Source organism: Paroedura picta, chromosome 11, assembly GCF_049243985.1.
Source record: "Paroedura picta isolate Pp20150507F chromosome 11, Ppicta_v3.0, whole genome shotgun sequence".
NCBI classification, from domain to species: domain Eukaryota; kingdom Metazoa; phylum Chordata; class Lepidosauria; order Squamata; family Gekkonidae; genus Paroedura; species Paroedura picta.
Genome location: NC_135379.1, coordinates 19,077,014 through 19,091,117, shown reverse-complemented (window position 1 = coordinate 19,091,117; position 14,104 = coordinate 19,077,014). Strand labels below are relative to the sequence as shown.

The 14,104-nt window shown below is 45.5% G+C and overlaps 2 protein-coding genes across 3 annotated transcripts in view; one reads left to right on the top strand and one right to left on the bottom strand.

Moving 5' to 3' along the window:
- The window catches only part of ZNF804B (zinc finger protein 804B), a 197,661-nt gene extending 190,208 nt beyond the window's left edge, over nt 1-7,453 (bottom strand). Inside the window, exon 1 of one of the 2 annotated variants that reach the window (XM_077303454.1) lies at nt 6,802-7,453. In XM_077303454.1, the coding sequence (XP_077159569.1) occupies nt 6,802-6,909 (108 nt within the window). In that variant the 5' untranslated portion in view covers nt 6,910-7,453. The remainder of the gene's footprint in view (nt 1-6,801) is intronic. The other variant, XM_077303453.1, reaches the window with a different exon arrangement.
- On the top strand, nt 6,908-12,728 carry LOC143820879 (uncharacterized). The gene is made up of 3 exons (XM_077304233.1): nt 6,908-8,075; nt 10,396-10,515; nt 11,459-12,728. The coding sequence occupies exons 1-2, from the start codon at nt 6,908-6,910 to the stop codon at nt 10,452-10,454; spliced, it is 1,227 nt and encodes a 408-aa protein (XP_077160348.1). The 3' UTR covers nt 10,455-10,515; nt 11,459-12,728.
- Nucleotides 12,729-14,104: the final 1,376 nt, after the last annotated feature.

The following is a 14,104-nucleotide window of genomic DNA, read 5'->3' as shown; positions in this document are numbered from 1 at the left end:
ATGTATCTGTCATGGAGAACATAAAACAGCTGCTGGCATCCCCAGACAACCTAGTGATCAATATGATGTATTCATAGCCGTAAGTATTCCTCACAGAGCATTACAAATCCTTGGTAAATGCTGGAATTTTGCATATGGGTCATATTTCATTGAGTGAGGAGATACCTTGGAACATCAAAGAGCATTTCTTATTCCATCAAGAAGGGCAAAGTGAAGCAACAGAAGTGAGTCCCTTGAACAAGATATTTCTCTTGGGATTCCACAGCTTTTGACCTTGTTCTTAAAATTCAACCTTTTGAGTCGCTCCTTTTCAGACAGTCATCCGTTCTACAGCCTTGACATTTATAGCCGCCTTGGAGTTAGCTGCTAACTTTACATGGGAAGTAAACTATTATGTTCAGGACAACAGCCTGCCAAGCCCTTCATCTGATCCCATTGTTTGCAAAACTGGGTTCCAGTTCATGCTAATTGTGCTGTGGAAAAACATGCATTAATAAAATACTTTAAAGTATCCTGTGAGCCTCCAAAGAACCAGACACCCACAGGCAGAGTTCCCACCTTCATCTCTGCATGTTTCTTGGTGCTGACCCCATTTCCTGCCCATCAAACCCTGCAGGATATTGTGTGAATGGTATGGACACCAACAGGCCCAGTGAAAAATGCACTACTCCATTAACAGAGGCTTAATGTGTGGAAATGGACAGTTAAAGCTTTTCATTGCATGGAGGTAAATAACATCTCATTAAGCCTCTTTTAAAGGGGCAAAACTTGTCTTTTTCTCCAGGCAGTTGGCAACCCTAGTGACTGGGGGCAGTGATGCAGGATTACTTGACTCAGAAGAGGCTGCCTGAAGAGGAGTTGGTCAGGGCTTCCCTGATATAAAGAGAGTCATGTACAAAAATTAAAGTGCTGTGCTTCTTTCCAGGTGGGTAATTCTTACATCTGAAAACTTTTACTTTCAGTGTATGAAAGACTAAGTAATTCAATGGAGAAAAAGGTTTAAACCAACCTCGGACACAAGAAATTATGCAAACAGGGTTTTTGTTTGTTTGTTTTTGCAGAGTTAATGTCTGCATTGCCACATCTCCTATCAAATTTATTCCTCCTTTCATGAACTTCTTGACAGGGAACCACAGACATCAAATGATATTTGCTTTGCTAGCTTTTAAAAATATGTTTATTAGCCCTAAGAGGTTCCTTCATTTAAAAACCATCCTTGAAGATAATTAGCATCTTGCCAAAAGCTTGTTTATGGGGCAGAAATGGGAGTCTTAATAGCAGTAGAATCTTTTATCGAATTGCCTTTCTAGCCAATAATTCCACCTACCCTTTCAGTAACACTCAGTTATTGCCCCTTGATTATATAGTACCCCCACAAGTGTTTCTAGTTGTGCCAGTTCCCGTGCTTGGCTGCAAATCACTAGTAAGACTGTGGACTGGCCCATTAACTTTCCAGGAACGTTTCTGGCAAACAGTTGCCAGCCAAGAACAAGTAGAACAAAGCTCTGTCCAGCATTGAGAAGGCTACTTTAGTTGGAAATATCAGTAGCAACAATGACTGGGTCAGCACATCAGTTGACTTCTCTTCCATCCCCACTGGTTTGTAACAATGTGTGGAGGCAGTATATGAGTCCACACTCTAATTTTAGTGCTGCTGACATTGCCTGAGCTTGCTTGTATACACATACGCCCTTTCCAGGAGCTACTTTCCTTGACCTAACAGAAACACAAAGATCCAGTCGGATACATGGCTGTTCACACAAATATTAAATTTCATAAAGATCTGTAAAATATTCATTACTGTTCTGATAACTGGAAGTATAGCCTTAAGCCTGTTGACATTTCATGGTCTGTTAATAGAGAAAAATTTAAGCATAATAAAGTAACCATTATACATTAAACAGTACGTGGAGTCACACATGAGATACTCTATTCAGTTCAAATGTGGGATTTTTTAAAAAGTTATGCAAACAGATTATTTAAGATTGTCTGAAAATTCATTAACCTTTCCAAGTGAATTTTTAAAAAGATATTGCTTAAATTGATAAAAGATAAAAGAAGTAAACTTGCAACCAATCTCAATTAAGCCATTTATAGAGCCATCCTCCACAGTCACACCCTTAAAAGTCTATGAAAATCAATGGCACTACTAAAAAGTGAATACCAAGAATTGCCATGTTGAACTTAAACAGCTATATTAAAATACAAGAAACAAAAAGCCAGAACTGAATAGTGTCAGTTAATGAATTCAGATGCACACTCTATCCCCACATCCTGTTTACAGATCCTGTTTATAGTACACATTTACATCAGTGACAATGTGTCCATTCATATTTTCTTTGGCAAACAAGAATAGAGGTCATATACATGCACAATATGGTTGGAGGCACATTTTCAGAGCAATGTGACATTTTAAATTCCTTGATTCATGCATACAACCTATCACCACAGGGATTTCTATCATTCCAAAACCCTGAATAGCTTTCAAACATCTTCAAAATCAACTTTCGTATTAAGAAGAATTTCCTCAAAAGATATTATGGTGGAAAGTTAAAGAATGGAAGAAATTAGTCATATGCAAGTTTCCTAAATATACGACACAGTCCTTTCGTGTATGTCTAGATATATTTCACAGTCATTAGAGATACAAGCAAAAGTTCTTACGGCTGGGAGTGGGTGGATGGGCAGGAAGGGGTGGGTCAGTGCTTGGCTCTTGTGGCCCTTTCTTACATGCCCAGGGAAATGCTGAATACCACTTTGAGGTCAGAAGGAGAATTTTCTCCAGGCCAGACTGGCCAGGGATTCTAGGGGGGGCATCATCTGGGCATAGAATTGAGGTCACTGTGGGTGGACAGGTAGTTGTGAGTTTCCTGCATTGTGCAGGGGGTTGGACTAGATGACCCAGGAGGTACCTTCTATGATTCTATGATTATCACCACAAAACTGAAATATGGAGTTGCCATTGCTTTTAACAACTATTAAAGAATCAAACACAAAAATGTTTTTACTGTTGATTTTGGATACACAATATAATCTGTATTTTGTTGTTATTGTTCTGTTTGAAGATGACGGAAGCGGAAACCATCTCCGGGACATGTGTATATCTTGGGGTGCATTTCAGCTTTTTATCTGCAAGAGTACCTGCTCCAGGCATCCTTACTTTTTTCAACAGAATCGAGAAGAGATAAGGATAGAAATGAAAGTACAATGCAAAGGGGAAAGAGGACTCCCACTAGACTAGTAGAAGGAGTGGAATTTCCAGGGTTGCCCTAAAGCTGCCTTGAACATAAATTCACAAAGTTGCTTTTTTTTTGTAACTACCCACACATGCATGAGTTAAAATAACTTTTGCCATCTCAAGCTTGACAGAAATAAATGGCCTAGGGCAAAGAAAGGGAAACTTTCAGCTGAAAAGACTAGATGTTCAAGGCCTAGAAAGGAGTAACAGAAAGCAAACAGCATCAAGAAAACTTCCTCTTCAGGACTGTTTCCTTACTGGGAACTTCGCTGCCCCAGCTCCCATGCGGGAGCACAAATATGGGGTAGACGAGGTTCAACAGGCCAAATGCTTCCCCCTGAGGGAGCAGGAAGAGGCGGGGAAACCTGCTCCACTCAAACTCCATCCTGCAGACCAGCGCAAAGCCTCCAGTGTGGAAACAGTCCAGGAGAGAAGGAATAAAATATATGCAGAGTTCCATGGCAGGGACAGATGGAGTGAACATCAACACACAACAAGGTCAAGAGCAGGTGAACAGGTGGATGTGCCAGGTACAAATGGAAGCAATAACTGTGCACTAACATGCTTGAATCAAAATGCCAGAAGCATCAAAACTATTAAGGTACTTACAAAGAGACAGATAGCTGAGATTCAGCACATTTATAACCTGAATGTAGCACCATAACCAGAATAGGGGTAGTTTTACCTGTCTTTCTCAAAACATGGGATACTTACAGTGCACTAAGAACATTTTCCTGGGAGTAAACACCAAGGAATAAAAAGGGGGGCTTCATTCACAATAACATGCATAGGGCTGTACAGTAAGGCTGTTTCACAGCACCAAAGAGCACTCCAGCAGACAGCCAAGACAGAGCACAGATGGAATGCAATACTGGACTGTAGGGGGTCCACCTTCAAACACTTGAAACACATTCTGTTTGGGAATAAGGGATTTGTAGTGGCATACAGAACTATAAATCGAGCCTCTTGTGGCGCAGAGTGGTAAGGCAGCAGACATGCAGTCTGAAAACTCTGCCCATGAGGCTGGGAGTTCGATCCCAGCAGCCGGCTCAAGGTTGACAGCCTTCCATCCTTCTGAGGTCAGTAAATGAGTACCCAGCTTGCTGGGGGGTAAAATGATAATTATTGGGGAAGGCACTGGCAAACCACCCCATATTGAGTCTGCCATGAAAACGCTGGAGGGCATCACCCCAAGGGTCAGATATGACTCGGTGCTTGCACAGGGGATACCTTTACCTTTTTATAGAACTATAACAATGCAAGCTGCATTTACTGGTCTATATAACATAAATGTACGTGATCAGTTTTACACTTGGTTTTAAAGCACAGTTATCTGCTCTCTGCCCTCATTTGACAGTTTACAAATCATGAGCTGATAGGAAACAAATACAATATATGCACTGTTTTACTAATGTAGTACTATATTTTCATGCTACTGCGCGTGCTGTATATCTTGTTTGTTCATTATTTTATTGTTACCCCAACATTACCCAAAAGGGTGCAGGGCAGCTTACAATGAATACTGAATACAAAGTAATTAAATATAACACATATTAACATGTATTAACATGCATATTTTAATTGATATGAGAATAGTGTCCAGATCAGTATGTTTTCAAAGAATCATAGTGTCAGAAGGAACCCCATAGGTCATCTAGTCCAACCCCCTATTCAATGCAAGATCAGCCTAAAGCATCCATGATAAGCACCTGTCCAGCAACAGTTTAAAGACTGCCAGTCATCAAAAGCAGGTTGATATATGTAAACATCTGAAGATGTATTCTCCAGGATCCCACAAATGGAATTATGATATTTAAGGAGAAAGATCACTAAATGATTCTTCAAAGGTAACAGGCTGGAAGCCCAAGAAAAATCATGAAAGGAAGAACAATTTAGAAATCCCCATCCCATATTCTCTCTCTCAGATTTTGGAAGCAGAGGAGAGAAAGTAAAGTGATTCAAGGAACCTAAGGATTTTCACAGAGATGAAGTAGATGACCAGTTACTCTGTCCATTTTGGGTACTAAAAGGATGCTTAATAACATGATCTCAATTGCCTGAGTAGGTGCTATAGTTTGAGAATTGAATGTGGGGCTCTCAGTCAACTATTATTCCAATTCACTGTCTCTGTTCATCCCCCGTGGCCTTTTGTTTTGTCTTTGCCATCCCATCAGCTCCTTCACATCCCAATAATCATCTCCTTATAATTCCTTCTGTTTCCTGTGACATGTTCTCCGTAGCCCTTCTTAAGGACAAAGCTTCTCCTTTTCCATTACAGGATCTCCCCACTCTCCTCTTGATACTGCCTCTCCTTATCATGTCATTCACCTTCATGTCGGCCAACCTAGTGCTCTCCATCACTTAGTCAGCAGTCCTATTCGCATCCATTCAATGGGCCTTATTCCCAAGAAAGTGTTCTTAGCATTGTTTGAACCTTCTTCTCAGCATCACACCACTGCCTAAGTACAGTTGCTCCCACCAGCAATCCATTAATTGTATTTATTCCTTACACAAATCCTTCCTGCACAGTTCTCAAAGGTAGGCAGATGGTAAATAATTGGCCTTGAGCAGCCTCCGCCTAATACTTAGTATAATGATTCAATTATACTTGCAGAGTATCCATTCATCTATCATTTTACTGTTGTGCAAATTTAATTTTCATCATTCTCCTGTTAACCTATAAAGGTGATTTGTTATCCCACAGGAATTCTCCCTCCAGTCATGAAAATTCAGGTATAAAAACTGCATTTTATTTTGCTTGAGCATTGGACTTGCGTTTTCCAGACTGACATTCTGCTCTGAATACAGCCACTGTCGTGCTTAGTCTTCTAAAGACAGGGAAAGAATGTGTTTGTGCCAGAGAGAATTCAAAATGACCCCATTTTCAAAGCTGGGATTATTGCCGATCTGGGGACTGAAAAGCCTGAAGTGTGATACCCTAGGCTACCCTCTTGTGTAGCTTCCTCACTTCGCCTGATGGTTTTTATCACAGCCCTGTCTTCCCCCTTGGCATTCTGCTAGCTCCGCTGAACTTTATTGTCATTCTCTCCCCACCACGCCGTTCATCTGCCCTCCCTGCTTTGGCAGCGCGACTTTTATGCACGGCTCTCAAGCGCCCATTCATCGGCTGGGATTCCGTTTCATTGCCAGCGGTCATTCCAGCTGCGCCCGCCGCTTGCCATGGGCATCCCGCTTCCCATCCCATAGCTCCGTACGCCTGAACGCGCTTCCCACCAACTTTCCGAAAGTCGCCGTAACTTTGCCGCAGGACACTCGAGCCGCCCCGCCGCCGCCCGGCCCTTGCAAGCCCTGGGGTCCGGGCTCTTGGTAAGCGCTTCCTCCCGCTCTCCATCCCGGGCGCCGGGTCGGCGGGGTCGCTCCCCAAGCGTGCCCTCCCCCTCCCCCGCTTCGCCGAGCCTCCCTCCCTCCCCTCCCTCCCACGAGGCCCAAGTGCAGAGAGGACGCCCCCCCCCCGCGCGCCTTCCCCGCCGCCGCCGCCGCCCCACCGCGCCACGCCCGCGGCCCCCGCTCGAGGTCGCCCGCGCGCCCACGGAGTGCGTTACCGGGGAGGCCGAGCCGTTCTTGCAGAGCGGTCCCCGGAAGATCCCTTTAATGCCCCGGTAGTGTCCGTTGCTGAGGTGCCTGGAGCTGATGACCAGGTAGCACGCCATGCGGGGCCGGGCCGGGTGGGCAGCGCGGCCGCGGGTCAGTCCGCCAGACGAGGCGAGGCGAGCGGGCTCCTCCTCGGCAGCCACCGCAGCCAAGCGCTGCCGCTGCCCGCCGCTGGCGACCAAGGAGCCCGCGAGGAACAGGCGCTCCCCGCCACCCCCGGGCTCGCGCGCTCGCTCATCCAGCGCCCGGGGGGCTGATGCTGCCGGCGGCGGCGGCGGGATGGACTGGCGGCGGCGGCGGCGGGAGCCCGAGCGCACGGGAGGGAGGCGGGAGGCCAGTCCACATGCTGCTCCGCGGCTGGGTCGCTCCGCCGAGGAATCCCGAGCGAGAGGCAAGGCGGGCGAGCGCGCAAGTTGGGCAGGGGTGGGGGTGGGGGCGCCCCCGTCGTCGCCCCCCCTCTCTTCAGGGCAGGTCCCGAGGCGACAGCAGCGTCCCGAGGGGAGGGTCTCCCGGGGAGCGACGGCTTCTCATGGCCGCGCCGGGCGCCGTGCGGAGAGGCAGTGCGGGAGGGCCTGCTGTGGGGAGAGTCCTTGGCGCCCAAGTCCCTCCACGCCGCTGCGGGCAGGCAAGCGGGCGGGCAAGCAGGCAGTGGCAGGCAGGCAGGCAGGCAGGCAGCACCTCACCTCACCTCAGCGCGCGCGGGGCGCGGAGGGGGAAGAAGGCAAGAGCGCGCGCCGGCAAAGGATCGCCCGCCGCCCTCACGGCTTGGGAGTTAGGGAAGGGGCGAGCAGGTGCCTGTCGCGACTCCCGCCTCCCAGAGGCATTCGGCAGGAATTGCTCGGCTGCGAAGGGAACCGCTGGCGGGCGTCTCTCTCAGGAAGGAGAGTCCTGCCTCCGTCTCCCGCGCGGGGATTCCCAGCGCTGCCATCCCCAAACCCCTCGAGGTGGCGTCAATTGGGGTTTCAGAGCCCCTGGCTGGCTCATGCCAACAGGAGGACTGGACTCGGCTGGACTGGAGAGAGTGGGGGGATTCCGCCCTGCCCCCTTCTCCCACCCCCAGTAGGCAGGCGCGCAGTCACTCACGGGGTTGCCCTGGACACCACATTCAAGCCACTTGGGTGGTTTTTTAAAACCTTTTTGCCCAGGTTTGCACCATTTCTTCAGCTTCAGGCAGACAGGCAGGGGCCACAGCCAGGCACTCCCGCAAGCAAGACTTCCAATGAGGGTAAGGTGACCAGATTGTCCCACTTTTGGAAGGACATCTGGGGGCACCTGGCAAATTGTACTTATGTTGACATTAATATATATATATATATATTACAATACTATTTTTGCGTTCTATGCATTCTATGAAAATTTTTGTTGCTCCATATAGACCAAATTTTTTTATCAAGAACCCCTCTCCCTCCGGTCAATGGTGTCCAGCTTTACCAATGTTAAAATCTGGTCACCTTAAATGAGGGGCCGCGTTGGTTAGGACTGGGAGGGGGGATGTTGGGGAGACCAACTGCCTCCTGAAGGTCCTGGTTATTGCTGGCCTTAAGCTAGGAGGAGCTGTTTATAGAATTGTGATAATAGTTTTATTCTCTGCTAAGAGATTGTTTCTCTAAATTGAAGTTTCCAGTTGAAAACATTTTGAAATTGATGTCCCTTGATAAAGCCACACAGCGAAACGCGGGAGTCATTTAGTATTCTGGATATTAAAGAATCAACTGAAGTTTGAAGACTCCCTGGAAGTCTGTTATATTGTAATATTTGTTGAACCATACTGGAATCCCTGTGCCCTATTTCTTGCTTTGGACAATATAAGGGGCATTTTCAAGTCATTCAAAGTTAAACACAGAGCAGATTGGGTTGGGGGATATGAAAAAGAAGGAGAGCAGGAACCAGAACTTCTTTTGGCAGCTTTATGGTTAAAGTACATTGGGCCTAGGGCTCATTCGTGCCACAAGACAGCATCAAGTACATCCCAGAAAGTGCAGATTTCCACAGTCTGGACACTAAAAGGCAAATGCCATTTTGGGCTGTATCAAAATCACAAGATGTCATAGTCCCATTGTATACGGAACTGGTCAGACCACACCTGGAGTACTGTATGCAGTTCTGGAGGCCTCACTTCAAGAAGGACGTAGATAAAATTGAAAGGGTACAGAGGAGAGCGACGAGGATGATCTGGGGCCAAGGGACCAAGCCCTATGAAGATAGGTTGAGGGACTTGGGAATGTTCAGCCTGGAGAAAAGGAGGTTGAGAGGGGGCATGATAGCCCTCTTTAAGTATTTGAAAGGTTGTCACTTGGAGGAGGGCAGGATGCTGTTTCCATTGGCTGCAGAGGAGAGGACACGCAGTAATGGGTTTAAACTTCAAGTACAACGATATAGGCTAGATATCAGGAAAAAAATGTTCACAGTCAGAGTAGTTCAGCAGTGGAATAGGCTGCCTAAGGAGGTGGTGAGCTCCCCCTCACTGGCAGTCTTCAAGCAAAGGTTGGATACACACTTTTCTTGGATGCTTTAGGATGCTTAGGGCTGATCCTGCATTGAGCAGGGGGTTGGACTAGATGGCCTGTATGGCCCTTCCAACTCTATGATTCTATGATTCTATGATTCTATAGCTAGAACAGAATCAGCCAGCTTGTTAACAGGGACTTTCAAAAGAAAGCACGTTTGCCTGGGCCTCAGTGGCTTCCAGTTTGTTTTTGGGCACCATTCAAAGTGCTGGTGTTCATCAGATCCTAAATAGTCAGAATCTAGGGCAGCGTTTCTCAGCTTTTTTACCATTGAGAAACCCCTGAAACATTCTTCAGGCTTCGAGAAACCCAAGAACTAGTGCGTTCATGCTGAATAGGATTGGGAAGCATAGCTGTGTACATACTCACCCAGGGCCCTTCCCCTTCCCACCCCCTTCAGGCCCATCATTGGCCATTTTGGGAGGGGCTAAATGGGCCAACATGGCCATATATGGTCATATCACCTGATAAATGTTTAACAAATTTTAAAAATATATTAAAAACTAGGGGCCAAGCCCATTGCATTCAGAAATACAGTGGGTGCTAGATTAGGGGGGTGGGGAGGAAGAACTCTGCAAACAGACTTCCCCTCCCCCCAGGACCTGGAAAGCCTGCAGGCAGCTGTTAAGGAACTCATTGCCAGGGGCAGCTCTCACGCGGCAGGGATCTGCAGCCTCAGAGGGAAGTGGAAAGAGGAGGGGTTGTCAGGGGTGGGGGACATAAGGCAACTGGCTGGCAAGGTAGTTGGAGAAGGAGGCATTTAGCAGTGGGACAGCTGCCCTGAGTGGGTATTGAGTGCTGAAGCCATGAGACACGCGCCTCCTCCAAGGCCTTAACAGAAATATTAAGTGGAACAGATTAATTCTCACCATTGGGGAATCCTTCCAAGGCCATCAAGAAACCCTCAGCTCCCTGCACCCCTTCAAGTTTTTAAAAAAAAAACAGTTTGTGGCAACTATACAATGGTTTTAAATTAAAATTTTAAAGTAGTGGCACTGCCGCATACTGTTACTGGCTTCCTGATTACATTCTTTGTAGTTTTTATTACGAGCTGTCTTGAAGTCGAAAAACAGCACTCAAGACTTTGGAATAAATAAAAATCCCCTTCATATGATTGACAGAAAAGATACAGAAAAGAACAGAGAGGCCCTTTAATAGGTAAGCCTCGTGACCTTTTTTCACTACAAATTTTGCACTTTCTATATCCCAGATTCCTTATTTACTGTGAATGCCAGCTGGAATCACATGAGGTGTAGGTATATATGATCACTCAGCTGTAGGGCATGTTCTTAGGCAGCCATTATTTTATTCCACATTTTATGTTTGTACACGTTTCAGCCTTGAAGTGCCGTATATACTTGCATATAAGCCGACCCGCATATAAGCCGAGGCACCTAATTTCACCACAAAATCCTGGAAAACCACATTGACTCGCATATGCTGAGGGTGGTGTTTGGATAGTGGCTTTCCCCCTCCCCTTCCCTTCTGGGCAGGATCTTTTTTTTCCTTTTCTTCCCACCCTCCTCCTCCTCCTCCTCCTCCTCCTCCTCTTTCCCTCTGACTCCTCTTGGCTTTTTATATCCAATCCTGTGCTCCTTCTGTTCCTTTCCTCCCTCCCTTTTCATTCCTTTCCTCCCTCTGCTCTCTGCTCTCCCAATGTCTCTCCCAGGCTTGCTGCTTTGTTCCTGCTTCTGTTTTTCAGGCAAGTATATTTGTCTCCCATCCCCACCCTCCTTTCTGGCAGTTTTTTTTAAAATACTCGCATATAAGCCGAGGGGGACTTTTTCAGCTTAAAAAAGGGGCTGAAAAACTCGGCTTATATGCGAGTATATACGGTAGATGCCCAGCAAATCCTAAGATTGATAAAACCGGGGCTAAAATAATGAGAGGGGTTAACTGAGGGCTAATCATGCCTGAGTATCAATCTCCATGCTGTATTTGTAATGATCACCACATTCAACCTCTTCATTCCTGAAAGGTATGTGGGTATGTGTGCGTGTGGTATAATTTGCGAGCTAAATAACTGACATAGTTTTGCAAGCATGAAATGTTTCCAGCATTAAGGCAGTTGAAAACAGGTTGCTATTTTTCTCCTCTGCAGGGTATACACACCATCAATCTCATTTAGCTTGATATGCAAACTCAGCTTCCTTTCTTCAGGACGCAGGCGATGTCTCTGCAGCCTCCGTGTAAATACTGCATATATTCAGCTAATTTGGTTAAAACATCCACACATCTGAGCAATTAACTGGAGGCAACCCATTCTCCAGGCTTTGTCTATATAATTATGAAACTTCCACTATAAACAAAAAGTGCATAGAAACACATCTTTCTTTAACAGGCAGCTGTGGTGTGCCCTGCTGCAAATTCCAAAGTTGCATGAAGGAAGTTATATAATTTGCCACCTAAACTTCATTTTGATTTCCGTAAGTCCTGAAAGTAGTTTACAGGCTTTCCCCAGGATTCTTGTCAAGGTATAGGGAGATTCGAAGATCTGTTCTACATGTACAGTGGAATAAAATGAGAATGAGTTGAGAAGAATTCCTGTGTCTATATCAGGCTGTCTCAACCAGGGTTTTGTGAAGCCCTGGGCTTCTTAATAGCCCTGGAAGGGTTTCCCAAATGGGTGGGAGTTAATTAATTATATATATATATAATTAAAAATGTTAAACATTTATTAGGTAATATGACCATATACGGGCAGGTTGACCACCATGGCCAATGGTCGGCCTGAAAGGGGTGAGTAGGGGAGGGGCCACAGGTGGGTGTCTACACAACTTTGCTTCCCAACAATATTTTGCACAATCGCACCACTTCTGGTGTCTTTTGTAGCCTGAAGAATGTTTCAGGGAGTTCTCAACAGTAAAAAAGTTGGGAAAGCCTGATCCATGCATCGGAATATGCAAGATCTGCAGCGTGCATGATTGAATATGGGGAATGTTGGAGGAGCCATGTAGTTAGCATATTTAGGTCATGTGCTTCTTGAAATTTTTCAGATAATCTCCTGTGTGTCCTGATTGGCTCTTTGGAGATTTCCAGTTTCTTTGAGCCCACTTCCTTCCTGTTTGCCTCCTGAACAGACAGAATGAAGATAACAGAACAGACTATTAGGACTTTCCTCTCTTCTCTCTCTTTCCCTACAGAATTGTTGTGTCTCTTCATAATAAAACTATTTCATTCTTTCAAGCAGCCTGGTGCTTCGCTGTTCTTTGATGCACTCCTAGGATTCTGAATGTCAACTGTTTTAATGTTATAATTTTTAACCATGTTTGATTGAAAATGTTGTAAGTTGCCCTGAGCCTTTGGGGGAAGGGCGGTATATAAATTGGATAATAAACTCTGCCAACAGTGTAATTTGTGTGTAAAGTGCTGTCAACTTGTAGCTGGCTTACGGCAACCCCAAGAAAAGGGGTTTCAAGGCAAGTGAGAAGTAGAGGTGGTTTGCATTTACCTCCCTCTGCAGAGTCTTCCTGGGCATTCTCCCTTCCAAGGACTAACTTGACTTATCTTATCTTCCAAGACCTGACAAGACTGAGCTACACACTTTCAGTCTCCAAGATATATAATACAGGTTTAAAATACCAATTCTTGCAAGTAAAAATTTAGCAAAGCAAGGATACAGGTCCCTGATGGGCTTCTTTTCCCTCTCCTTTTTAAAAGAACCAACAACCTGGCAGTAAGTATTTTTTTATATATGGGAGAGCATCCAGAATTGGCATAGCCCATCTGCACTCTAAGGTGGTTCAGTCCACTCGACTGCTTCAAAATTATATACAACCTGATTCCACTGCATGAGCCGGTGTGGTATAGTGGTTAAGAGCAGTGGACTCTTGCCTGGAGAACCAGATTTGATTCCCTGCTCTGCCACATGGAGTCAGCTGGGTGATCTTTGGTCAGTCATAGTTCTCTGAGAACTCAGCCCCACCTACCTCACAGGGTGTCTGTTGTGAGGATGGGAAGGGGAAGTAAGCTGCTTTGTGACTCCTACTGAAAAGTGGGGTATAAAAACCAAGTTGTCTTCTTCTGTGGAGCACCCATAATGTACATCACTCTCCACCTACCAAATTTCACCTGTGTTTACAGTATAGATTATAGCACGCACACACCAACACCTAGGCAAAAAAAAGTGTGTGTGTGGGGGGGGGGGGAGAGTAGTGATATAGGCAGAATTCTGAAAGATCAGCAGCAGACTCCTCTGCTTACATCAGGTTTTCTCAACCAGCCCTGGAGGGGATTCCCAAATGGGTGGGAGTTAATTATTTTTAAAAAAAAATGTTAAACAATTATTGGGTGATGGGTGATTGGGTAAATAGCCATGATGGGCATGTCCACAGCTCTGCTTCCCAACCCTATTTTGCACCATTGCACTAGTTCTGGGGTTTCTCAAAGCCTGAAGAATGTTTCAGGAGTTTCTCAATGGTAAAAAAAGTTGAGAAAGGTTGGTCTATATAAAAAAAACCAGTGGAGATATACATGTATAAAATCAGCTTCCAATTATTATTTTTTTCAAGAAATATCTTGAAATACTAGTACACACTAACCATAGTAAGATACATGTTTTCATGCTTAATAGGAACAATCAGTGATAGATCACATGAACAAAATGCTGGATCTATATTTAGACTATTTTGACAAGGATAAGGTAGATTGATTAAGACAAGAAAGGAGACTGGAAAACGATGGGCCAGCCCTGCATATAAGTAGGTCTCTAGTGCCTTCACTCTCAGTGATATGCCTTTTTCCTTAT